Source organism: Hypomesus nipponensis, chromosome 20, assembly GCF_054491055.1.
Source record: "Hypomesus nipponensis isolate SF chromosome 20, ASM5449105v1, whole genome shotgun sequence".
In the NCBI taxonomy this organism is placed as follows: domain Eukaryota; kingdom Metazoa; phylum Chordata; class Actinopteri; order Osmeriformes; family Osmeridae; genus Hypomesus; species Hypomesus nipponensis.
Window position 1 is genome coordinate 8492173 of NC_140380.1, and position 26188 is coordinate 8518360.

The 26188-nt window shown below is 47.3% G+C and overlaps 3 protein-coding genes across 6 annotated transcripts in view; 1 reads left to right on the forward strand and 2 right to left on the reverse strand.

The window, feature by feature from the left end:
• Positions 1 to 525: 525 nt before the first annotated feature.
• ufm1 (ubiquitin-fold modifier 1) lies at positions 526 to 3262 on the reverse strand. 2 transcript variants are annotated; one of them, XM_084683849.1, is made up of 6 exons: positions 3186 to 3262; positions 3027 to 3083; positions 2549 to 2606; positions 2118 to 2157; positions 1487 to 1519; positions 526 to 1201 (listed from the first exon to the last, which is right to left on the reverse strand). In XM_084683849.1, coding segments are annotated over exons 1-6 (276 nt in total). In that variant the 5' UTR covers positions 3188 to 3262; the 3' UTR covers positions 526 to 1115. The 2 variants fall into 2 exon arrangements, with proteins under 2 accessions (XP_084539975.1, XP_084539974.1); XM_084683848.1 differs by lacking the exon at positions 3186 to 3262 and having other exon boundaries at positions 980 to 1201; positions 3027 to 3100.
• A 724-nt stretch (positions 3263 to 3986) lies between these two features.
• On the reverse strand, positions 3987 to 7463 carry LOC146246268 (nicotinamide N-methyltransferase-like). Of its 3 annotated transcripts, XR_014734555.1 has the most exons (5): positions 7163 to 7272; positions 5678 to 5867; positions 5301 to 5508; positions 4383 to 4957; positions 3987 to 4062 (listed from the first exon to the last, which is right to left on the reverse strand). XR_014734555.1 is itself a non-coding variant. In XM_084683906.1 (4 exons), exons 2-4 carry the CDS (start codon positions 5847 to 5849, stop codon positions 4531 to 4533), a joined length of 807 nt encoding a protein of 268 aa, XP_084540032.1. In that variant the 5' UTR covers positions 5850 to 5867; positions 7407 to 7463; the 3' UTR covers positions 3987 to 4530. The 3 variants fall into 3 exon arrangements, 2 of the variants coding, with proteins under 2 accessions (XP_084540032.1, XP_084540031.1); XM_084683906.1 differs by lacking the exon at positions 7163 to 7272 and adding an exon at positions 7407 to 7463 and having other exon boundaries at positions 3987 to 4957; XM_084683905.1 differs by having other exon boundaries at positions 3987 to 4957.
• Positions 7464 to 12395: 4932 nt separating this feature from the next.
• Positions 12396 to 26188, forward strand: part of frem2a (FRAS1 related extracellular matrix 2a) — a 49768-nt gene continuing 35975 nt past the window's right edge. Inside the window, exons 1-2 of the mRNA XM_084683800.1 lie at positions 12396 to 17412; positions 20000 to 20089. Of these exons, the coding sequence (XP_084539926.1) occupies positions 12396 to 17412; positions 20000 to 20089 (5107 nt within the window). The remainder of the gene's footprint in view (positions 17413 to 19999; positions 20090 to 26188) is intronic.

Consider the following 26188-nt stretch of genomic DNA (forward strand, 5'->3'; position numbering starts at 1 on the left):
AAGTGCAGACTTTTACTTGTAATTTGTAGGACATTTACAACACACATTGCCTAGAATAGCGATAGCATAGTACAAAGACAATTACCCACAACTGTGCCTGGTCTGAATAGGGTTTATAAACTGTGTGTAATTGATAAGGATGTGCAGTAATGAGGTGTGAGTTGGTCCGTGTTCCTCCGCCGTCGTCAGTATTCTGGGGAACTAGACCAATGTGGGTGTTTTGTTAAAAACGGCTATGTTTTACTGTGCCTTTAACTCTGGTTTAAATTATGAATATAATTTGTAATGTTGTTTTCTTTTATTCCATAAATATTTGTCTTTGTTTTGTTTTGGTATATTTGTTCTTGTCCACTTCTCACTTATTTGTTCTGTATGTTGTTGACTTTTGGAAGATTATACTAAATCTAACAAACAAAAAACTCAAACAACTAAAACCACACTGACATGCACAAATTGGTCTGAACTGCAGTATCATTTATATTAGACAGAGAGCAGGAAACAGCCATGAGAAAGTTCATCACAATGCAGTGTTTACCATTTATTCATAATTTCTGATCCTCAAATCCAAAGTATTTGCAGACCAACAACAAGCAGACCATTTTCTAGTATGAATCAATTCATAGTTTTCTTATCTGTCCTCAAATAAATCTTGAAATGACGGCACATAAAATGTTCTCAGCAATGAGTAAAACTGTTTTGTTGAAAATAAAGAATGATATTGGGTCAGTTTCACAGACACAGATTAACCCAATCCAAAATTGAACAAAAGCTGATCATTGTACACTAAAGATAAGCAGGCAACTAATGACTGTTACAGCTATTAATTTGTTTACAAATTTGTTCCAACTTAAATATGCAATAAAAAAAAACTGTTGACTTGAAGTACTCCTGTCTTCCATGAGTCTGTCCAGGTACTTATTTGAAACTAAATCAATGTGTGTGTTTGTGTGTTTCCATAGTCAAGGACGGCCCTGTGATCTCCTGGTCAATACAGACACAGCTGAAAAGCCTGCATGGGTCAATGTCTCAAACACACACGTGCACACACAGACACACACATTTGTTTCCCTGGTAAACGTTGACACTGTTTTCTGGTTGGTGAGTCACTAGGATGTTCAAGGAGAAAGGTAGGGTCCTCTTCCTCCAACTCTGTCTCTTGGAATGATGCGCAATTCAGAGCCATGCTTCAAGAAGACATTTCCTAAAATAAGAAAATGTCAATTAAAACTGATCAAAGAAACACATTTCATCACTAGATCACAAGATCTGAAGATGATCATTGTGCAATCTTGGTTCCTCTGTACGGTATAATAATGTCCCTGACATGAGAATCAAGATTTAACCAAGATTGACATACAATCAAACAGACATTCACTGTGCTTAAATCTCTCGTTAAGAGAGTGAATATCGTCATGACGCCCTAGTGAACGGACACACCAGCCTGCTTACGGCTCAGCCAAAGGGGGACCCACAGGACAACACTCACCTGCCGTCTGTGCAGGGTTGATCCCTATCCCATCTGCAGACCGACAGGAAACAGGAAACACAGAAACGGGAAACATTAACACCAGCATTCATCATTTAGTCAATAAATCATGAAGAAGAAAATCATAGAAAATCCAGCACTCAGTTCAACCAAAGAACTTATATTATATTGTATAGTGCTTCTATACTCTTTGGTTCAACTACAACCATGATCTGAGTGGATATGACGCCGTTAACAGATGATTTAGTAGAGAACCATATTGATAACACCATACCATTCACTGGTATAAATGACTCAGTCGTAACATAACAGTATGTGACGTGTTACTATACATGTTGAGTGTAATTGCTGTGTAGATATTGTTATGGGTTGAAGCTGTAGGACAAGGTAGGCTATGTGGAAGAAGAGGATCTCCATGGGTTACACTAATATCGGCCTTTAGTTTTGGCGACTCAGCCCTCAGCAACAACCTATTCCATTAAACCCTTAACCATGCCACTGCACTGTGGTTCATAATATATTTTGTACCTGGATTGTTATTGAGTTATATTTACTCATTGTTAATGCACCCCTAGTTCAAACACCCTCAGGTACAGACAGTGTGAGTTAAGACGTGACCATTTGGTCTCACCGTTTGTGATGATGGCACTGGTGGCAGCTGGCACTTTGAACTATGGTTAGAAAAAAACAGAGCCTCCATTTAAAATGTAGATCTCACGCTTTGTCCAAGCACAGGCGTGGCATACTTCATTCACTCACAAACCAACACACATACCAACACACGCATTACATTGAGGGGAAGAAGATTGAGGGCAATAGTCCTGTAGATTTTCACTCCAACCTTTATTTAATACACAAGTTAGATGGTTGATAAGCTGAATCAGTTTACAGTCCTTACAAGCTCTCCAGTTGGAGGGCCCTGCTCTAGAATGACACTGTTCTAGAATGACACTGTTCTAGAAGGACCCTGTTCTAGAAGGACCGTGTTCTAAAAGGACCCTGTTCTAAAAGGACCCTGTTCTAGAATGACCTATTCCTGAGAGATATTTAAAGGTGTCTTACTTCCTCTGCTGCAAACTTCAACACAGCTGTGAACGGTGTGCTCTCTGGAACACTAAGTCTGAAATATAAACAATAGAACATATCAGCATCCATGCAAATATATAAATATGAAGACATTTCTCTTTCGGTCCTTCATTACAAGTAAATGCTAACTTTAATCCAACTTCTTAAACATTTCCTGTTAATTCACTAACAGCCAAAAACTAGAAACGTTACTTGAAAAAGTTGCTATGTAGAGGCTGATGTCTTGAAACATTGTTTTGTTAACGATAACTTATGTATTCGGCTGATGCATTCAAGACTGCTTCCAGCAAAACAGCTGGCACCTGTGTTGCATGGCCACTGTGTAGCTAATATTGCGAATATTTGAATAGCATGCCACACCTAAAGAGCTTGCACTTTAACTGACTGTATTCTTGTTGTAAGGAAAGCGAAAATCGGAAAAGATTTATGTTTTTATCGCTTATCTGTCACTTACACTTTGTATGGTAGCCGGGGATCCGACGTCAACGTGATTTTAAACGTAACTTTAGACCTGGTGAAGAAAATCATACACATGGTTATTACATAATTGGTTTCCGTTAATAAATTGTACTAATTCAAACAAAATCATAAACCGAAAAAGGTAAAAACCCACATCTTTCACGTGAAATTGTTTTGCTCAGCACACTGTTTACACGGACCCGGAAGTCAAAAGGAGCTTGCGAATGTACACGTCACTTGTTAGATTCGGCTTTAGCTTGTTTCTTTTTTTCAAGGCGTATTTTTTAGGTATACGCTTTTGTAATTATTGATATCAGTTATAAATAAGAGTACAGTTATAGATCGTTACAAAAAAATATTTAGATTTAATTAAGGCACGCAATAAATTCGAGTGACGTTACTGTAAATGACCTCATTATGCGCATCGTCTTTAACATCCGGATATTGCAAGGTCCACAAGTCTGTAGTATGTAGTCCACTAAATTGTCAACAGGAATTACGCCTGCGTAATTAGCCTACATGAAGCTGTCAGTGAGTGACTGAGCATCCGACTGATTGAGGAAACCATAGGCCTACGAGCTGTATTCCTATACGTTTTTGTAATGATTTACCCATTGATTTACCTCATAACCATAACTGCAGTATTTTGTAAATAATAAATTGTGCCAATTATTTCTTTTCAACGGTCATTATGTAACCATTTTACACGTACACATTAACAGGCTTGTTGTTCAAAGCTCTTTGCAGTTCTTCCCCTAACACAACTGATCACAGTTCCAACACTGTGGTTTGTTTGTTGTCTTGATTATTTGTTTTCATTTGAGAATTTGTCAAATATTCTGTCGACAAAACACAAAACAAATGACTGAGATGTGGACACTGAATGGGCTGATGCCATGCAAAGAGAAAAAGTATATGGAGCTGGAAAAAATAATCCGAAAATTAAACGACAAAATGTATTTAACACTAATAGTAAAACGTTTAATATATTTGGATGAGATGAAGGACATCAGTAATAGTGTGCCAGTCGACTGAAAAAAAAAAAAAACATCAACCTCACAATCATAAAAGCATGTCCTCATATGTTGCTATTCAAAGAGGGTACTAGTCCCTCACTGCACAGTCATGTCACTAAAGGAATAAAAAACGATTATGTCTTGACAGTAGTTCTCAAAAGGTACAAAGTCAACATTTACATATAATTTCATTAATTAAAACATTGTCTTACACAATAGCCCCAGGCTGTCAAGAAACTACAGTATACAGTAGATACAAATTGTATAATTGCCGCTAACACAGTACATTTTTACATTTAGTCATTTAGCAGAAGCTCTTATCCAGTGGAACTTACAGTAAGTACAGGGACATTCTCCCAGAGGCAAGTAGGGTGAAATGCCTTGCCCAAGGACACAACGTCATTGTGCACGGCCGGGAATCAAACCTGCAACCTTCTGATTATTAGCCCGATTCTCTAACCACTCAGCCATCTGACTCCCTGTTCATACATTCTTCCGGGCAATGAGGTGAAAGGAGGCCTCGTAGTCACACTTGTGGTTCTGGTCCCGATCCTGCGCGGGCTGCAGGGTGAACTCCGACACGGTGAGGCCCAGCTCTGACAGGGTCTCCTGGATGAACTCCTGGCTGAGACTCACACACCGGAACTTCTGCTCCCCCACCGTGTAGAAGGTCTCATCCAGGTCCCCGATCAGCACCAGGACCCCCCGGGGCCCCAGGAGGCCCACCATGGCCCCCAAAGAGCGCCGGTAGGAGTCCCGGTCCTCGCAGGCGGCCTCCAGGCACAGGGACGACACCACGCAGTCAGCCGGCTCCACCGTCACCGGAGCAAACGGGTTCTCCAGACAGATGTCACATTTCAGGACCTGTTTGACCCTCTTGCGAATGGTCTCCGACACGACAGCAGGCGTCCTGGGGAGAAAGGTGGAGTGTGTGATAAGCACAGGAGACATGAACAGTTTGAAGATTTGTAGAATAATGGATCGTACACTACTAGCTATTTCAAAGACAGACATGACTCATTAGGCTTTTTATGCTGCTACCACAATGTATATTGTCTTTGGTATTGTCTCTGTATTTGTACAGTAATCTGCTTCCGGGGTGAACCAAGGCATAGGTCGATTCTTTTCCAAGATGGTTTGAGTGATTTGTAGCTTTGTTATCCCTTTCTGCAATGAGTTCTGTGAGCGACAGCGGATATGCAAAAATGTAATGTTTATATTTTACACGTCTGGCTGAGAGTGATGCTCCCTACCGTTTCCCCTCCAGGTCGCAAACAAACTGGATGTGGGCGTTCCAGTCAAAGCAGCCATCCTTGGCTGTCAGCCACCTCTCAATCTCCTCCCGGTTGCTGTCCACGTAGTCGGACACCACGATCTCCTCAAAGTACTCACACGCACTGATCAGAGTGTGGATGGTGGGGCCAGTGCCGACCTCGATCAGACGTTGGCCCCTGAACTTCCCTGAAAACCAGCCGACGGAGACGAGGAGAACAGGGTGAGAGAATGGTCCAGAAGTCATATCATTCACAAGGGTTTTTTTTACATGGAACCGTTATATTTTGTCTGTTGTTTCATTTTTCTACAGTTTTATACAGCAGGCGGTTTGTCTGTGATACAACTGATCAATTACCGGTTGAAAAGGTCTTGCTAAGCTGACACAGCACGAATGTCACAAACCGGCTGTTGTCCTTTTGCCCTGAGGTCTCAGCGAACTGGTAACAGTACCCCAGGTAAGTCCTGGGGTCAAATTTTGTCTGGTACAGTTCCAGGTCAGATTCACCATTGGGTACGGACTCCCCCATACTGCTGGAACGGTCAGACTGGGGATTCATAAAGAAGCAAGTTAAGCCCAAAGGAAAAACAGAAATACATTGACTATTTGATTGCTAACATAAAAAGTACAGCGCAGTATGTGTGCATGTATGTGTTAGACAGCAAGAGAGAGAGAGAGAGAGAGAGAGAGAGAGAGAGAGAGAGAGAGAGAGAGAGAGAGAGAGAGAGAGAGAGAGAGGGAGGTTGCATATTCACAGCACAGCCTAGAATAGACCACTGTAACTTGATTGACAGGTTGAAAGGGCGGCAAGTAGTTGGCTTTCTTCCCATGTCAGAAATCTAAAATAAGATCTAAGAGGGATCCCATAGAGACTGGCCAGATAAGACTCCTGAGGTTAGAGGCCAGTGGGCTAGAGGAATGAACAGCAGAAACTCATCATATGAATGCATGGAAGGAGATAACCCAACTGAGCCCATATACATTCTGTGTTCCTTTGACTGAATCGTATTTGACCATTCATTTGTATTCAAAGAGTAACACGGGCTAGGGCAGGTATCAAATGCTCAATGTGCGGGTGAGAGACATGAACCCACTGAGCCACACAGGAGTGGGTGAGGCCAGGTGTGGTAAGAGACAAGGTCACAAAGGCTTCAAGACTTGAGCACTGAACAGGAGTAAAGCACGTCTGACATACACACGACTGATTGAGGTGGAACATGTTGGCAAAATTTGTGTAATCAATCAAGTCAATGAGATTCCCAGCATTTGAATCCCAAAGTATATTGCCATCTGGTGGGTAGTGCAGGCAAGTGCGGCCGGCTCACTCTAAAGCAGTGTTTCTCAACTGGTGGGTCGCAACCAAAGACTTGTGCTTGGGCTCCGTCAAGATATCAGAATTTACCGAACTTCCGAGGGTGCGCTATTATTTTGAAAGTTGCATAGGCTTACCACCCGCATTGTACAACACAATGTCAAAGTATGCAGGGTGCAGTTCTCTCATGTCTCACGCATTCACCGTCAGACTCACGCATTTCAACCAGTTCACATGCTCCCGCGCCACACCCTGTATTTCACGCTGAGAAGTGACAGCTTGTCCCGCTATATAGAATGAATGGACGAGGTGCAGGCATAAGGAGGTACGTTTTCTACCGGCCGCCATAAAGGCTGTAAAATGGGCTATAGAAATGAGGCCACATTTAATTTAGTTTCACTGCCTTTATAGTAGTTCTTCACTTTTAACCTCTGGTGGCCCTCGTCAGACCAAATGTTCACTACAACTATAGTTATACACATACTAAAGAAAAACAGTTCGACCAAGCCCAATCAAGACTAATTACTCACGTGAAAACACACAGGATGCTCAGTCGATATCGAAACAGACTACTTGAGTGTAACTGACACTGCGTTAGACCGCTGTGTACAACTGTTCAGCCAGTTAGTAAAGGGCAGATGGTACGAGTGGGGGTGTGTATTTTGGATATAGATAGCCACACAGATACAGTCTATTTTAGTCACCAGCAGCATTAGATACACGGCTCAAGTAAAAATATAAACACATTAACTAACATGCAAAATAATGTCTTACCAATCTCTGTCCTGAACAATCGATTTTTTGACTGACAACTTGTCTTACTGCTGGCGCAGTGATAATCCTGTCTATGTTCGCATGCGTAGTCAGGGTAAAAGCAGTTAAAAAAAAACAGTTCCGTGTGTACTGTTAATATGCTTTTCTGTTTTGTCAGACATGTTGACAACACAAACACATGCAAGTTGGGTTCCACTTTGTGTGAAGGTGTAAATAGTGTAAAAAGCGGTACGATCCAGTTTAATGTACTAAGTTACCATAAAAAGTGTTCTAGAGAGTGTTCTAGAGTTCTAGAGATGGAGTTGTGTGTACCTGCCTGCGTCTGTGCAGAGGGTCAAAGGTCAGAGGGTAGGGCATCAGGGGAATCGGTAACAAGAAGGGAAGGAGATGGAGGGAAGGACGGATGGAAGGTGAGCGGTAGTGAAGTTCTGTTAAACTTCCCAGCATCTCCCCTGTCTGTTGTGATCAGATGTCCAGGCCTGCTGGGGAGGACAACCCCTTAGTCATTAACCAACACTGGCCTCCTCTCATTAAGCCAGCGTCTGCATCCACATGCTGCGCTTCTCAGAGCATCTGGCTGTGCGTAGAGGATCAGAGGGAACACAACAGGGCCCCCCTTACTGAAAATCCATGCAAGAAGTAATTACGTAGAAAAGTTTTTCTGGAACAATTGCAATGACATGATAACTGTATATTTTACACTTTTCTGTCCATAAAAAAAGAGTCAATCTGCCTAAGAATAGATTTCTGAACAGTTCACCATTGACGAGGAGTCTTTCAAAAATGAACTGTCATAAATCTTATTAAATATTTTAAAATGGAATTGTCATAAATCTTTTGAAATGTTACCTTTTCCAGCATTTCCCTCCTGGTCCAGCATTCCATGTGTGCTGTGGCTGCTCTTGACCACTAGATGGCAGTCGTGTTACCCTAATTAATTTGTCACAGTTATCTCCCATCTTATTGAGCTCTAGTAGAGCGTTTCTCATGATTAAACAGAGCCTTTATAGAAACATGACACCACTGTGCTTTCCGCGGCTTCGCTGTCTGCCCATCCACGTTTCTATAGTTACGGAGGCGCCGTGGATGGGCTGTGTAACACATCTACACACGTCTGAGAGAAAGAAAGAGAGAAAGAAAGAAAGATGGCTGTCACCCGTCATTGTGTTTTCGTTCATTTGATGTGAGACAAAGGATGAGAAGGAACTCTGATAGTAGAGCCTCCGTCTGTACTGTGCGGTGTCGCAGTCTGCGCGACTCCAATTAGGCTGCTCTCTGCTACGAAGCCTTAGCTACACGACAAAAGGAATGAAGCACTCTGGGATGGATCTTAACAAGACGAGTTCCACAAGTTTCGCACCACTAGTAAACAACTCTGGGGGGTTTAAGGGTTTAAGGGCAAATTGTACTTTCAGAGTAACCGACAAAAAGATGGATGCCTTCGAAGTGTTTGTGTGTCTGCAAAGAAGAGAACCATACAAAACAAATGTTTTCGACCCTAAATAAATTAAACTGATTTCACAATACACCGACCAAATACAACACAATTCCACTCAGCAAAACTAAACTCTAAGACAACAGAACAGAACCCAACTTAACTAAAACAACAGTCAACAGGACAAAACCGACCAAAACACAACACTACACATGTCCCCCAACATGTCTGATAGAGTATGACCCAGGAGAATAGGGATAAGGTCAGAAGGTCAAGAGGTCAAGAGTTTAGGGCTGATGGTATTGGTGGGTGTGTTGGGGGTTGGGGATGCACTTGGGAGTCTCAAGTACATTCCATGTTCTTCCATGAAACAGAGATTCTAAGAAAAAGTGAGGTTGATGTGTGTGTGTGTGTGTGTGAGAGAGAGAGAGAGAGAGAGAGAGAGAGAGAGAGAGAGAGAGAGAGAGAGAGAGAGAACTTTGATCACAACTTTGAAACCATCGACTTTGGAGTCAGTAACATCCAGCGTTGGCCTGAGGAGAAGCACAAAAATCAAAGTGGAAAAGCATGTATTAATCCGAGACTCTTTTGTCTCAGATTTTGCACTGGTAAGTCAAGGAAAGAGAGACTTCACCAACACCATTATGCCTTTACTGTAATTCATAACAGCTATGTATGTTCAACCCAAATTACAGGCAAAACCCATCCATATTATTGTCACCTGCCACATGATTTAATAGGTAAAACCCCCAGTAGCAGTTGCCTATTGTAAAAAGAAAAAAGAACTCAAAGAGTTTCACCAGACTGCAAACGTTTACGTTTAAACAACGCTTGCCGTGAACTCAGGCAGTCATTGTGTGTTTGATTACAGAGCAGCGGAGGACCTCAGACATGTTTGTGTTTGGAGAGACGGACACTTCCTGTTTTCTGGGGCTGCTAGCATGGGAACGAGGACAAAACAGATGTGAGAGAAAGAGTACCTGTCGTCAAAGGGGGTTCCCGGCGACAGTTTCCTCTCCCAGTAATTGCTAGTTGGGACTAACACCCGAACACGTTTTGCATAGTCATCCAGCTGCTCTCATGTCCAGAAAACACACAGTCAGTTGAATTGAATCATTCAATATGCTGCCTCTTTTATTCAAAGCAACGTTCCACACTGTGCCCTGCTAATAGGAGGAGAGCGGGGCTTCGGAGGGCGAGAGAATGAAAGAACAACAAGTGATAAGCTTCCGTTTTTGTTCATTGACACAAACTTGCACACATGCACATGCGTCACACACATATTAACCCTACACATGTACCCTACATGTATAACATACCTACTGTATTTAACATACACATGTAACATACATGTGTTTCCTGGATAGTTAACATGCTTGAGTCCCCCTTAGAATCAGGGGTTAGGAACATCAAGACGTATTTGCCTCTAGATTCCAAACATCCTACAGCAGGGGTGTCCAATCCTGGTCCTCGAGGGCCACTGTCTTGTCATGTTTTAGATGTTTCCCTGCTCCAGCACACCTGATTAAAATGAATGGGTCGTTATCAAGCTCTGTGGAAGCCGGGTAATGACCATTCATTTGAATCAGGTGTGCTGGAGCAGGGAAACATCTAAAACATGACAAGACAGTGGCCCTCGAGGACCAGGCTTGGACACCCCTGCCTTACAGGATGACTATACAATTCTGTAGTTATAGAATACAGCATTGCTTACTGAGCATCCAGGAGTGAGAAGGGCCTGGGTTCTTCAAGAGATCACTCTTAAGGTATTGCTGAACTAGGAAAACATTAGCTTATTTGCCATCACTAAAGGCTTGGTGATGTGTGGGAGTAAGACCAGGCAGGATATAGGTCTTTGCACCTGAGTGAACAGTGTTAGACATTAACAAAACTGGAAAAACGTTTGACTCCCCAGTATGATTGTGTATGTGGATTGCTGAGGGCAGGACTTGGTGGGAAACCAACAAGGGGAGTGAAGGATGAGGCTTGAGAACACAGGTGAAAAAGTGCTCAGGTCTCTCATTAAGTAATAAGGGCTCTGGTGCCTCTCTCTTTTCTTCCCTGCTCTCTCCTTCCACAACTCTGACTCCGTCTCACTGCAATGCAAACCACCGCACATCCGACCTCTAACCCTCCTTGACCTCTAACTAGACCTGCGTCCAAGTAAATCATTACAACTGCGCGGCAAGACGTTGTAATGTCCACCCCGTGTCAATCAATGGGAATATTTGCATTTCTCAGCCAAACAAAATGTGAACTCACAATCATGAACAGCAAGACACTATATCATGTGAGTGAAAAAGCAGCTGGAAGTCAGTGTTCCCATGTCTGGGGAGATGACAGGGCAGTAGGACCCCTGTAATCACAGCACAAGCTGGAGCCGTGGCTTGGCTGGATGGAGGCTTCTGGAAGTCTCACACGCTGTCCACTCAGACGACGGGGGTCACCCTCTCCTCTCCCCCTGTCCTGTTCTCTCTTCTCCTCTCCTTTACGTGTCTCATCTCCTCCTTTGTTCTCTCTTTTCCTCGGCTCTCTCTTTTCCTCTGCTCTGTCCTGTCTCCCTCTCATCTCCTCTAGTCTCTCTTCTCCTCTCCTCCTTCATCTCTCGCTCTTGTCACTCTTTCTATCCCTCTCACTTTGTCTTTTGGTCTATCTCAACTTGTGTCATTTTCTCTCTCTCCCTCCCTCTGTCTCTCTGTCTCTCTCTTTCTCTCTCTCTCTCTATCTCTCTCTCTCTCTCTCTGTCTCCTCCTCTCTCACCTTTACCTGTGTACTTTCAATAGAGCAGAGGAAGATCATCAATGCCTCTAAGAACATCACTGATCTATCTCCGAGTAATGTATTTCATTACGTGTCTGCGTATCACTGGTTCATAGAACAGGTAACACTGGAGGGAGCCAGACACTATGTGACAATGATGAACGTCATTCTGTAAAACTGTATATTGGCTTTGGGTGATATGATTAACTCAATGGCAGGTGGCTCCTGATGCATATTTGAAATCCAGATTTACAACCGTTCTTTTCCCGTATTTAATGGTTAGGCTATGTTTAAATGTTATTGGAGGCTGTGTATAGTTTTCTGTGATAAATAGCTGGCAATGAAATTGACCATTTGCAACCAACTCCAGCACATGATTAAGGGAAATATCAAATTTAATGAGGATTATAGGATGTAAGTCATTTTAAATTCGAAGAACTAAACCACTGCATCTTGGAGTCTCCGCCCTTAAAAGGACTGCTATCTCACCCGTCCAATCACAATCTTTCCGGAGCGCATAGACTGGTGTAACGTCCAATCGGCTGTCAAAGTGGGCGGGGATGCCTTACACACCCCACGCAGGTCCTCAAGTGCCCCAAGTTAAAACTCCGCTCGCGCAAATGTCGCTTTGAGAATGTCGCCCACCCGTGCAGTTTCATGCACGGGACTTTCCATTTCTCTCTCGCTCACCTGATATCACTTCTTCTTAGGATTCTACCTGTATGGCAAATAGACCAGACACTTCTCCAATATTTGGATAACACAGACTTTCCTGGATTACATTCGGTGTCACAATGTTTTTCTCTAGACTTTTCATCCTGGTTGTCTCTCTAACGAGAACCGTTTCAGCACAGGTGCAGGATAGTTATGGATTATCTTATGCGCTGAGGCCAGAACTATTGGAAGACGAAATATTGGTGGCTAACAACGGAATACGAGTGCCTATAGGAAGATCTGTTTTCATCGATCCTATCAATGATCTGGTTATTCAACAGCAGCCCGGCGACCGATGCAGCGTTACCGTTCTGGATAATGATCCTTTATCGCAGAGACCGGGACATCTCTCTCCCAAAAAGTTTCCCTGCGATTTTGGACCAAACGATGTGACATACACACACTTCGGCTCAAGGAGTCCTGCCAAGGACAGAGTGAGGCTACAGCTCAGGTATGACACCCAGGCTGATACCGTTATCATCCCTTTCATGATGGAGGTAGAGGTCGTCTTTACGCAACTTGAATTGTTAACAAAAAACATGCCTCTCCAAGTAGATAAACTCAATGGAGTTAGTAACCCAATAGATAAAAAGACATTGGAATTTACTTATGACAGAGACTCGCACAAATGCCTGGTGACATCGCTGGCTAGCGGCAGCGCGCTCCCTAGATACGGAAGACTTATTGACGAAAGCAAACTTGCCAATATGATGGACTGTGATGAATTCACTGAGGCGAACATCCGATATGAGCACACCTTTAAGCACAAGTCTCCAAACAGGGACCATGTTCCCATGATTGTTGAATTACGTGACAGAGAAGGTAATTTGCTCAAACAGGAATACTTCAATCTGATGGTGCGCATTAAAGAGGGACAGGAAAACACGGCACCCAAGCCAAGCTTTGTGGCCATGATGATGATGGAGGTCAGTCAGTTTGTCATGACAGCTCTCACCCCGGACATGCTAGCAGCAGAGGACACAGAGTCAGACCCAAATGATCTCATATTCAACATCACCTCTCCTTTGTCCTACGAAGAGGGCTACATAGTCAGCACAGATGACAGAAACCTCCCCATCACGTCATTCTATCAAAGAGACTTACGGGACCTGAAGATAGCCTACAAGCCCCCTTCTCTTGACTCGGACACAGAGAGGATTTTCCAGATAGAGTTTGTGGTGGTGGATACAGAGGACGCTGTCTCGGATCCGTTTGCGTTCATGATCGTGGTGAAGCCCATGAACACCTTGGCCCCCGTGGTCACGCGCAACACCGGCCAACTCCTCTACGAAGGCCAGTACCGTTCGCTCTTCAGCGCCCACAACCTCGAGATCAGCGACGAGGACAACCTAGAGAGCGTCACGGTAACGGTGGTCGACGGGCTCCGCCACGGCCACCTCACCGTCCTGGGCTCCCACAGGAAGTTCTTCACGTCGGCCGACCTGGCGTCCGGGGTCGTCGTGTACCAGCACGATGGGAGCGACACCTACAGCGACAACATCGTCTTCAGGATGACGGACGGGAAACATGATGTCGAGTTCCTGTTCCCCATCACGGTCGTTCCGACGGACGACGAACCGCCGATCGTCAACGCCAACACCGGGCTGGTGCTGTTCAAGAACCAGATGATTCCCATCTCCCCTCTCACGCTCAGCGCGGCTGACATCGACTCTGAGGACTCGACCATCAAGTTCACAATCGTCCCTCCTCTGTCCACCATTGGGGTCTTACTGCTACGACAGTCCGATGCCCCTGAAGACCCCTCCTTGTGGAGGTTCAATGCTGTGCACGAGGTGTACGAGAAGGAGGTCACAGAATGGCTTCAGAAAGACATCACCGATGGCAAGTTGTTTTACAGACACACAGGCCCCCATAACACCGACACGGTCATGGACCAGTTTGTCTTCACGGTTCAGGATGATAATGACCCTCCTAACGTGTCTGAGAAGAGCACTTTCGTCGCCCGGATCCTACCCATCGACGACGTTCCACCTGTGCTGTTTCCCGGCACCACCCTGCAGATGACGGTTCACGAGTACCAGCTCACTCATTTTAGCAAGGAAGTCCTCCGCTACACTGACCTGGACTCGGAAGACCGAGATCTGAAGTACACAGTCGTCCTGCCTCCCACCGACACTGATGAAAACAGCCCAGTTGTGTTCGGGTCGTTGGTTCTAACGGAGAGGCCCGACACGGAGGTCACCGAGTTCACCCAGGCTCAGGTCAACCATCACAAGATCTCCTACAGCCCTCCCGACCTGGAGTTGGGCATCACGGCCCACGTGGTGCAGTTCCGCTACTCCGTCGAAGACACGTCCGGGAACGGCGTGGAAGGAGCGTTCATCGTCTTCCTGCAGCCGGTTAACAACAAGCCTCCACAGATCACCAACACCGGCTTCGCCGTGTTTGAGCGTGGCATGCACGTGATCTCCCGTGCGGAGATGGACACCACTGATCCAGACACAGATAATAAGCAGATATCTTTCACCCTCAGCCAGACCCCTCTTCACGGGCACGTCCAGGTGGCTTTCGCCAACCTGCCCAAGAGAGGCGTCTTCACATTGGAGGATATCTCGGACGGCAACGTCGTCTACGTCCACAACGGGGACGAGGCGGCCAACGACGCGTTCCAATTGGACGTCAGCGACGGCATCCACGTCGTCACGGTTACCGTCAAGGTCGCGGTGAAGCCGGTCGACGACGAGACGCCCACGGTCAGCTTGCCGCCCGGCACCGTGGGCTCCCACGTGGACGTCCTGGAGAACGGCGCCACGGAGATCACGACCAGCGTCATTCAGGGGCGCGACGAGGACACCGACGACCTGCAGCTGACCTTCATCGTGGAGGACGCGCCTTCGTCGGGGGAGATCCTGGTGAAAGGGGTGCCCGCCGGTAGTTTCACTCAGGCCGATATCATCAACGGATTGGTGGTGTACGCGCACACCGGCGGAGAGATCGGCCAGGCTTCCAAGGAGGATGGGTTCAACCTAACCCTGACAGACATGTCTGATGAGTGGACCGTAGGCGGGAACAAGGTCAACGGCGTCCGTGTCCATGTCACCATCCTCCCCGTTGACAGTCAAGCCCCCGAGGTGATCCTTGGGAATCAGTTCAGCGTGCTAGAGGGCGACAAATACCCCGTAGGTCTCCATCATCTGGATGCTAAAGACAAGGACACGCCCAGTGAAGATGTATTGTGCACCATCATCGTTCAGCCCACGTCTGGTTACTTGGAGAATATCTCTCCGGCTCCAGGTTCGGAGAAGTCCAGGTCTGGCACAGCGATCAGCGCCTTCACCATCAGGGATGTCGGGGAAAGCAACATTTATTACGTTCAGAGTATCCACAAAGGCGTGGAGCCACTGGAGGACAGATTCACGTTCAGGTGTTCTGATGGAACCAACTTCTCCGAGAAGCACTTCTTCCCCATCGTTATCATTCCCACCAATGATGAGAAACCGGAGATTTACATGAGGGAGATCGTTGTGATGGAAGGGATGAACATAGTCATCGACACTCCGATCCTGAACGGAGGCGATGCGGACATCCCGTCAGAGGAGCTGACATTCATCATCTCCAAACAGCCCAAACACGGCTCTGTTCTCAACCAGCTAGCCACCGGTTCAGTCTTAGTGACCAACTTCACTTTAGAGCAGATAAGAGAATCCTCCAGTATCATCTATGAGCACGACGACTCAGAGACTACGGAGGACAGCTTCGACGTCATCCTCACCGATGGGAAATATTATGTGGAGAAAACTGCCATTGTCATGATCATCCCTGTGGATGATGAGACCCCGAGAATGCAGATCAACGACGGTCTGGAGATCGAGATAGGGGAGACCAAGGCCATCACCAACGACGTCTTGAAAGCCACCGATTTAGATTCCGAGGATAGCACCCTCGCGTATGTCATTAGCTTTGGACCTGGTCAGGGCGTTCTGCAGAGGCAAGTGAGAGGTGATAGTAGAACGTCACCTTCCTCGGGTCTTGGCGGAATGACTGCACGGAACATCACAGTAGGCATGAACTTTACACAGGCTGAAGTGGACCAAGGGTTGATCTTTTACATCCACAACGGTCAAGAGGGCATTCGTGACCTCGTCAAGTTCGACGTCACAGACGGTTTGAACCCGTTGATCGACCGCTACTTCTACATCACGGTAGGCAGCATCGACATGGTGTTCCCGGACGTAGTCAGCAAAGGCGTATCGCTGAAAGAGGGTGGCAGAGTGACCTTGACCACAGACCTGCTCAGCACCACCGATCTCAACAGTCCAGACGAGCACCTGATCTTCACAATAACCAGGGCCCCCGTCCGGGGACACTTGGAGTGCACGGACACCCCAGGAATGCCCATCGCTTCCTTCACCCAGCTGCAGCTAGCAGGAAGCAAGGTCTACTACATCCACACCTCGGATGACGAAGTCAAGATGGACAGCTTTGAGTTCGAAGTGACCGACGGCTACAACCCGGTGTTCCGCACTTTCAGGGTCTCCATCGTGGACGTAGACAACAAGAAGCCGGTCTTGACCATCCACCAACTGCTTGTCACCGAGGGTCAGAGTAAGCTGATCACGCCATTTGAGCTCACGGCTGAAGACCAGGACACGGCAGAACGGCTGCTGAAGTTCACCGTCACCCAGCTGCCGGTGCACGGCAAACTGCTCTACAACCAGTCCACGCCAGTGACCACCTTCACCAAACAGGACCTGAACGAAAACCTCATCAGCTACAAACACGACGGCACCGAGTCTTCCGAGGACTCCTTCTCCTTCACCATCACCGACGGCACGCACACCGACTTCTACGTGTTTCCCGACACGGTGTTCGAGACCCACCGTCCTCAAACCATGAGGATCACCGTTGTGGCCATCGACAACGGCGTCCCTCAGATTGTGGTGAACAAGGGGGCCCCCACGTTGAAGATCCTGTCCACTGGTCACCTCGGCTTCCCCATCAGCTCCAAGGTGCTGAGGGCAGAGGACAGAGACAGCAGACCCATCTCCCTGGTGTTCCACATCACAACCGCGCCAAAGCATGGCTACATTGTTGACCTGGGACGAGGGAACGACTCTGTCAACACATTCACTCAAGGTAAGCTCCGGAACAAAACCGGTTCACTCTCAAACATCGGCATGTAATTCAGCGTGCATTTTAAATGTTTCGGATGAGATGCGGTCGGTGAGTTAGACATCTGTGGGAGCGTTAGAGCGGAAACGTGTCTGTCCTCTAAACAGTTAGTAGCATTAGTAGCATAGTAGCATTCACATATTGCCTAGGCCAGTGGTTCCCAACACTGGTCTTAAGGGCACCCTGTTCTGCCTGTTTCAGATGTTTCCCTGCTCCAACACACCTGATTCAAATAAATGGTCACAAGCAGGCTTCTGCAGAGCTGGATAACAACCCATTCATTTGAATCAAGGCCAGGGTTGGGAACCACTGGCCTAGGCTACAATCTTTTAACCACACAGTGCATAGTGCAGATTTAATCTACAATGTATAATTATTACTCTCTTTGGCAACTATGGACATGGGAATCAAGCAGTTACTGCTTTATCTGCAGGGCTAATTTAGATATGGCTCCCTCATCCAACTGTAATTAGCCTGGTGAAGAAGGGGCCTGACGTTTCACGCAAAGGTCTCTCGGACGGTTAAGGATGAATAATTGAATGACTTTAGTCTCTAGGGAGATGTTCTCTTCAGATGTTCAGAACAGTGGTTTGTTAAAATAGGCAGTGCATGAAGTCGCAGATCACTGGAAACAGGGTCAGGGCCGTAGACCTTTCAGAGATTGGATGACATTTGAGTTGCCATTCCGAGGTGGCTTTGTTTACACTGTGTGTTCAAGATTCATTGTGTCTTTTGAGAAGCAATCAATTAAATGGCAGTGATTAATTTGAATCTTTACAAATGCAGAAGCCATCCTGTTCTGTATGCTGTGCTTGTTGTTAACAGTTCTCAAACCTAAAGCCAGTAGAGGGTCTTGAGGGCAGCCAATAAGGCGAAAGAGGCTGCGAATATTAACGAGAGGAGCGTCTGGAGGAGAGAAACACTTCTGACAGCTACCAGAGAGTCTCTGTCTTGGGAAAAGGGCACAGATGAGGAAACAGTGTTTGTGCGTGTGTGCGTGATAGATCGAGAGAGAGAGAGAGAGAGAGAGAGGGAGAGGGAGAGGGAGAGGGAGAGAGGGCAAATAAAGAGATTGTGAAGGGAATAGATGAGAGGGGTAGGAAAGCAGGTAGAAAGTGAGCGAGGGAAAGGAGGGAAAAAGAGAAGGATAGAAAGGGAAGAAGGAGCAAACATTCTCATCAGAGGAGGCAGTCGGGCGAAAGAGACAATCCTTCCTTCTTTATTTACTCTTCCCATTTCCAAGGGCACATCCCACGAGGGAACCTCTTTAAATATTTGATTATCAGAGTACCGCCGGTTCACTGTGTTGACTTTGTGTGAGACGGGATTTACTGCCTGGCAGAGAGCTGCATCTCCCAAACTGTAGCTCCTTCATCTTTCTCCTGTTTACTTATCACCTGCCCTCTGACATTAATTTATACCAGAACGACGTGGAAAGGAAGAGACTGAAATAAAATGGAGATTACCTCACTCATGCTGTTTTTGTGTGGTACCATATCAGTGTAGGCGAAGGAGCCAGTGTAAGGTGAGGAAGCGGGTTGAGATGTTTGAGATGCACCCCTCGCAGTGTGAAGGAGGAGCCTGTAAAAGTGGAGGAAGCACCAAAAGACATTGGAGCTGCATCCCAGCAGTGAGAGGTTTTACACTTTAATGACCTTCCCCCCTTTAACATCTATTATTGAAGGTTATGGTTCAGATGGGCCGAGGCTGAATGGTGTCAAAGATTTTTCTACACTCCGCAAAACACACCTTTCTGGGGTATTGTGGAAAACATTCGCCAGAGAAACCCTGTAATTCCGAAGGGTTTGAGGAAAACAGGTGTGAGGGAACGAGATCTCTTCCCTGCTCTCCCCGGATTCCTGTTCTTAACATTCTTCTCCCCCGTCTGTCATTAAAGGGTTCGGCTGTCACCTGGTTTGACGCAACAGACACTTAGTTTACCTGACAAGATTTTCTTTTTACGGGGGCGGGAGTTGTGTCGTTTGATGGTTTTACGGTTTACGGTTAAGTACAGACAGTTGAGGATGCAATAAAAACAAATCCCTGTCTTTTAAATGCTGCATGCTTTCGAATGACTCACTCTGAGCCCAGAAAGGAATTAGGAGTCTTTGTAAAAACGAAGGGCCCTGCTGTTAGAGGAAAACCGTTGTAGGACAGCTTCTCTCAGTGATACGACGGTACGGTAGAGAGGGTCAACAAGCCTTAATGCCAAACTTCAAAGTGCATTCAAGAATTTTTATTGTACAGATATGAAATTGCACATGAAAGCTTTCAACAGCTTTTTTTTTCTTCTTTTTTTTCCTCAAAAGAATTATCTTTCGCATTGTACTTGTGCTGTTTTTATCTGGTGTAGCACACTTCAATCTGCACGTTTTTGAAGAGAGCTCTTTTTCACAGTTAACTAGCTGTAGAATCGTTCCTGGTTAAAACACACACCGCCATGTACGGTAGTGAGTATGGCAGATAGACAGTGTAGCCCGGGTGCGACGATCCCAATAAACATACGTTGTTCCTCATTGAAATCTTCCCCTGCCTTGTGCTTCCGCCTCAGCTGACGTCGACGACCTAAAGATCTGCTACGTGCTGAGGAGCGACGAGAACGCCACGACGGACCTCTTCCACTTCTCCGTAGAAGACAGCGGTGAGTCATCGCCCTGTTATAACCCCTCGTGCTCCTTCATCTCTTATCCTTACGCTCCACTTCACCTTCTCCTCACAAGGTTCCCCATCTCCACGGCTTGATATTCAGTTCGGGCTTTGTGGACCAACAAAGTCTGATTTTTCTTATATTCAATAATGTAACGTGTTCATTTTGCAGACTCTTATACCAAGTGACATATAAGGGAGGGGGTTTGACCCTGGGACAAACTTAATCTGCGCTCAATGCTCATTCACTGAGCCATACCCATTGTTCTTCAAGGGGCCTTGTGGGACGTTTACAGAGGCTCTGCAGTTCAACGCGCATTTTTCAAAGAGAACAAAAGCAAGTACAAAACAACATTTTCTGTTTAGAGGTTAGACCACAGCCACGGTGGATCACTTGGCAGGGCTAATTACCATCTTCTGTGACAGCGCCAATGACCAAGGTGTATTTTTAGTTCTTTTGAGGTAGTGAAAAGAAGACATTGATTGCCGATGACCCTCAAGCTCAGAGGGCCTGATAATGCTGGATGGTGGTAGCTGTTGTTTGAATAGGCTGAGGTATTCTCAACTGCAGTTTGTTGTGCATTGTAGCGCTAGACGTGGCTCTCGCACTCCAGGGAGCCCTCTCACTCTCTCTTTCTCTCTCTCTCTCTCTCTCTCTCTCTCTCTCTCTCTCTCTCTCTCTCTCTCTCTCTCTCTCTCTCTCTCTCTCTCTCACTCTCTCTTTCTCTCTCTCTCTCTCTCTCTCTCTCTCTCTCTCTCTCCCTCTCTTTCTCTCTCTCTCTCTCTGTGTCTCTCTCTTTCTCTCTTTCTCTCTCTCTCTCTCTCTCTCTCTCTCTCTCTCTCTCTCTCTCTCTCTCTCTCTCTCTCTGGTACTGCCACAGCCCCAGGGGGTGCGAAATGTCGTCGGATCGATCCCAGAAGGTGATCGTGTGAGATGAAAGGTGCTAACAGATGAAGGAAAACGAACAATAGCCGGTCGCGCACACACACGCGTGTGTGGTGCGTGTGTGTGTGTGAGAGAGACTCGCAAACTCCCTTAAAACAAAGGGAACAAAGTCTTTCCAATTAACCTTGTGTCAGGAAGTCGTTGTTTCTTACTAGGAAGGGAACATTAGTCTGACACACACACACACACACACACACACACACACATACACACACACAGAGGGCTTGCCGTGGGGCTAAGGGGTGGTCAGACCTCTGGCACAAAGCAACGTTTGATATTTAAGAGGCCAGCCAGAACTCCTGATAATGAGAGCCTAGGGGGAGCATCACTGAACCTAGCTGGGAGACGCATGCCTGGTAATTATGTGCCATATTACAGGCTCCTCCATAGAGGAAGAGCAGGGGAAAACTACCTTTCAGTAGACCAGCTGGGGCTCAGCATGGTGAAGGTGAATGGCCAGGACCAAAGATTTTCATTTTTTTCTCTCCCATGCTGTTAAAAGTAGGTATCGAGCTTCTGTAAATCTGTTTGTTGCCACGTTGCAGTGTCGGGATGCCAGATCCAAAATAGGAAGGACGTCAGAGAGCAGGACTGAATTGAACGAGTCGATAGATTTGGCTCTGCAGTGAGGTGGGTCTTACACTTGATGTCACTTGGGTTGTCAGTTGGCTTTCAGTGAAGCTGTCATGCAAAACACTGGTATGTAACTAGAACCATCTCAACCTCGTAGAAATGGTGTTTGTGTGTTTGTATGTGTGTGTGTGTGTGTCTTTGCTGCCCTTGCTGGTTTAAGAGGACAACCCCTGCAGGGTGAAACTCCCTCTTCTCTTTCTCTCTCTCTCTTTTCATTCAGTCCCCTTCCTCTTCTGGCTCTTGTCTTCATCCTGGGGCCTGGGTTAACACAAAGGACCCTCCCCCCTCCTGCCCCTCCCTGCGTCCAACCACCCCCCCTGACATACCAGTATTTTATCTAGACTTAAACACGCTTCAAGCCCCGCCCACCCGCTGTCTTAACCTCCCAGCCCCTAGGCCCAGCCCCAACCCCCAGCCCCTAGGCCCAACCCCTAGGCCCAGCCCCAACCCCCAGCCCCTAGGCCCAGCCCCTAGGCCCAGCCCCAACCCCCAGCCCCTAGGCCCAGCCCCAACCCCCAGCCCCTAGGCCCAGCCCCAACCCCCAGCCCCTAGGCCCAGCCCCTAGGCCCAGCCCCTAGGCCCAGCCCCTAGGCCCAGCTCCTAGACCCAGCCCCAACCCCCAGCTCCTAGACCCAGCCCCAACCCCCAGCTCCTAGGCCCAGCCCCAACCCCCAGCCCCTAGGCCCAGCCCCAACCCCCAGCTCCTAGGCCCAGCCCCTAGGCCCAGCCCCTAGGCCCAGCCCCAACCCCCAGCTCCTAGGCCCAGCCCCTAGGCCCAGCCCCTAGGCCCAGCCCCAACCCCCAGCTCCTAGGCCCAGCCCCTAGGCCCAGCCCCTAGGCCCAGCCCCAACCCCCAGCCCCTAGGCCCAGCCCCTAGGCCCAGCCCCTAGGCCCAGCCCCAACCCCCAGCTCCTAGGCCCAGCCCCAACCCCCAGCTCCTAGGCCCAGCCCCAACCCCCAGCCCCTAGGCCCAGCCCCTAGCCCAAGCTCCTAGGCCCAGCCCCTAGCCCAAGCTCCTAGGCCCAGCCTCTAGCCCCAGCATTTAGCCCCAGCCTTCACCCCCAACCCCCAACCTCTACCTCCCAGCCTTCTCCCCCAACCTCCAGCCCCTAGGCCCAGCTTCTACCTCCCAGCCTTCTCTGCAGACGCGCCAGCAGTAAACAAAGCACAGAGAAACGCCTTTAAAAAAAGAGAGAGGTACGTGAGCCCACATTCTGCTCATTCTCCACGAATCAGACTCCCCCTCAGGGATAACAGCTCCACTCCAAGTGTTTAGCCCTTCACCCTATAAGCATTCTGTATCAACTGCATGCTATACAGGGTACTTGACACGCTGTGTGTGTGTGTGTGTGTGTGTGACGTGAGGTGAGGAAGGGTCTTGCCCGTCAGTGTGTTTGTGTGTGATTCAGACCTTTTAACTGTGGGTCCGAATCCTTCAGGGCTTTTACACACACACACACACACACACACACACACACACACACACACGCACAGACTTGAATTTCCCGTCCGTGGTGCTGGAGTGTGTTATCCTTCATACCTGAGTCCTGTCCGTCACCCGCCTCCCAGGCGTCCCTTGCGCGGGTCCGAACACGTCTCTGGAGATGCTGATCCAGCGGCGTGACCCCCCCTGACCTCTCTTCGTCGACATCCGTCCAGCTATGCGTCGACCTCGGAGAGCATCGGTGCAATAGAGACTGATATAGAGCATGCTCTCATTCGCGCACACACACACGCGCGCATCCTTTGGAGAGATGATTTGATCTGCAGCCTGCGATCTGCTGTCAGTCAACGCTCCCCAGGCTCTCTCCCCTTATATCTCTACATCTTTCTCCTTCTTTCCTAACCCCTCTATCCCCCTCCCCTGCTGTCAGTCTGTGTATCTGATTTCACAGCCTCCTCCATCTTTCCGTCTCTCCTTTTTTTCCCTCTTTCTTCTCCCCCCCCCCCTGTGATTGTGTCTCAGTATTCGTGTGTGAGATGTAGGTTCTTGTAGCGGCAAAGGCCAGAAGAAGATTATACACTGCTGGTTAAGATGGAGATATGTAGGAGATGGATGGACGGATGGATGGACAGGGGAGGAATGGGAGAGTATTGAGGGAAGACATCGTTTTTCATCCATTTAATGATTTCATGGCTTTTCTCCATCCCTCTATTTCTCGGTCTGATAGGGCGTAATACCTCAGTCTCACCTTTCGTCTGCCAAGGAATAACGACAAGCTATCAAGCCATAAGGCTCTAAAAGGAGTTCTTTATTTGTATTTTTTTTGTCCTACGAGATTTCGATTTTTTTTCTCCTGAGAGCCAAGCTGCTCCCCTTGGCTCCCAGTTCAGACAAAGTTTGTTTGAGGAGGAAATAGGCTTTCAAACCGTGGATTTCAAGTCGTTTGGCAGCTCGGCTCTGTCTGCAGGTTCATATACACCTACAGTACAGAACTGCCGGCTGAATAATGCAGTGATGTCAATAGGAGATCTTTTTTGCTCTCGCTCAACTTCCTGCCTGAACACATGAATCATGCACCTCCTGCAGCTGTAGGATGGAAAACTTCTGGGAAGCCATATATTACAGACACACACACACACGCAAGCACACACACACTCACCATGTCCTCCAGCCTCTTCCCAGAGCATGGCCTGAGGAGGGGAGCGATGATCACCGTTGATCAGCGTAGCAAAGAAACATCAAAGTGATGCAGATACACCCTGCCTTAGAAGTTTCAGTCGAGTCGACAGTGTTTTCTATAGAATAGCGGTGCTGAAGGTGTTCCGGAGCAACAGCTGGATCTCTCTCCCCATACAACACACACACACACACAACTCAGGCACGCATGCAAGTGTACCCACAGACAACGCAGGCTCAAACACATGCACGCACACATTTCCTTCGCTGTCAGGAAATGAACATCGACTCAAAGCATTGTTAATGAGCAGAGTGTGCCTGGGGGCATCAACCACGACACCCAAGCCACTGGCTCACCATAAAGATGAAGTCCTACACACACACACACTCCCACACACACTCCCCCCCCCTCCACACACACACACACACACACACACCACCTCATTACAAAAGATTTCCAGGTGGCCGGCCATCCTGACTGACCCTGGAATGACCTTTCAACCCAACTGGATTTGGCACAGCGAGGTACCGTAAAACGAATGACATCTTCTGATTATGTGGCCCTTAGAAGGGCATCTATACACACACTCACACGTCGAGGTCTGGAGATAAAGCAGAGCAAAACCATCCAGTACATGGTCAGCACTCTGTAATCCTCTCTCTCTCTCTCTCTCTCTCTCTCTCTCTCTCTCTCTCTCTCTCTCTCTTTCTCTAGATATATATATATATATCTCTCTCTCTACGTATCCCTTTCTCTCTCTCTCTCTCCCTCTCTATCTCTCTCTCTCTTGCTTGCTCTCTGTCTCACCCCACCCTTCTCTCTCACTGTCTCCCCACCCGCCTCCTTCCCGCTTTCACCCTCAACTTTCCACCAGCACACCCACACCCAGAGACAAACCCACACCTCAGCTCCACACCTCAGCGTGTCTGTCGGTAAGAGCAGGCCCGCTTTAACGAGAGAACAGACACATCACAAAGTCGGTTTGAGACGTTTCAAACAGTCTGAACAGGCGCTCTACCTCAGTCCAGCATTCGCCCCGTCGCCCTGAAACACACAAGCATCCTCTCACAAAGGAAGAGGCCCTGTGTGCTGGGTCACGGCACAGAGGACCTCTCTCTCTCTGTGTGTGTGTGTGTGTGTGTTAATTGAGGGTAAAAGGGAGGCCACAGGGCTGTACCCCTCACTACCCCTCAGTTCCTCTCCGTACTCCCCCCTCAGGACCTCCCGCGCCTGGCCTTGAAGTGAAGCATTGTGGGAGTTTGAGTCTTTTGAGTCTGGAGTTTCTTTCCCAAAACGAAGGGAGAACGTTTTTTTTTTTTGTAGAACAGAATATAACTATCTCTGTGCTTCTGTTATGATATTTGCCGGGACTATCAGCTTGAATCACGTGATGGAACATGCCTTATTAGTGTTTGATACAAAAGATAATCTGTAACAAAATAAATATATATATATATATATATATATATTGAAAGAATATTTGGTTGAGCCTGGATGTTGGGTAAATACACCGTGTGCTCGGACGCCAGCTCTTTGGAGCATTTATTTTTGCGGGCACGTCTTCAGATCTCTGCTTTTGGCGTGAGCTTGTGAAGGGAATTCAGCTTTATTGAGGGGGATTTCAAAGACGCGGCGGGGTCTGGTCAGCATATGAAAGACCTCTTTATCATCTGTTCTGGTCCGAAGGAGAAAGGAGAGGGCTGGAGACAGGTTCACTTACACAGCGTCATGTCTCTGCATAGCTCCACTGTATTAGACTGTGGTGTGTGACACACACACACACACACACAGTGACCCATACTAACATGGACACATTCACATATATACTTCCTCACAGGCTCACACACATACACACACACACACATATCTTCACTAACACACAGACATATTAGGT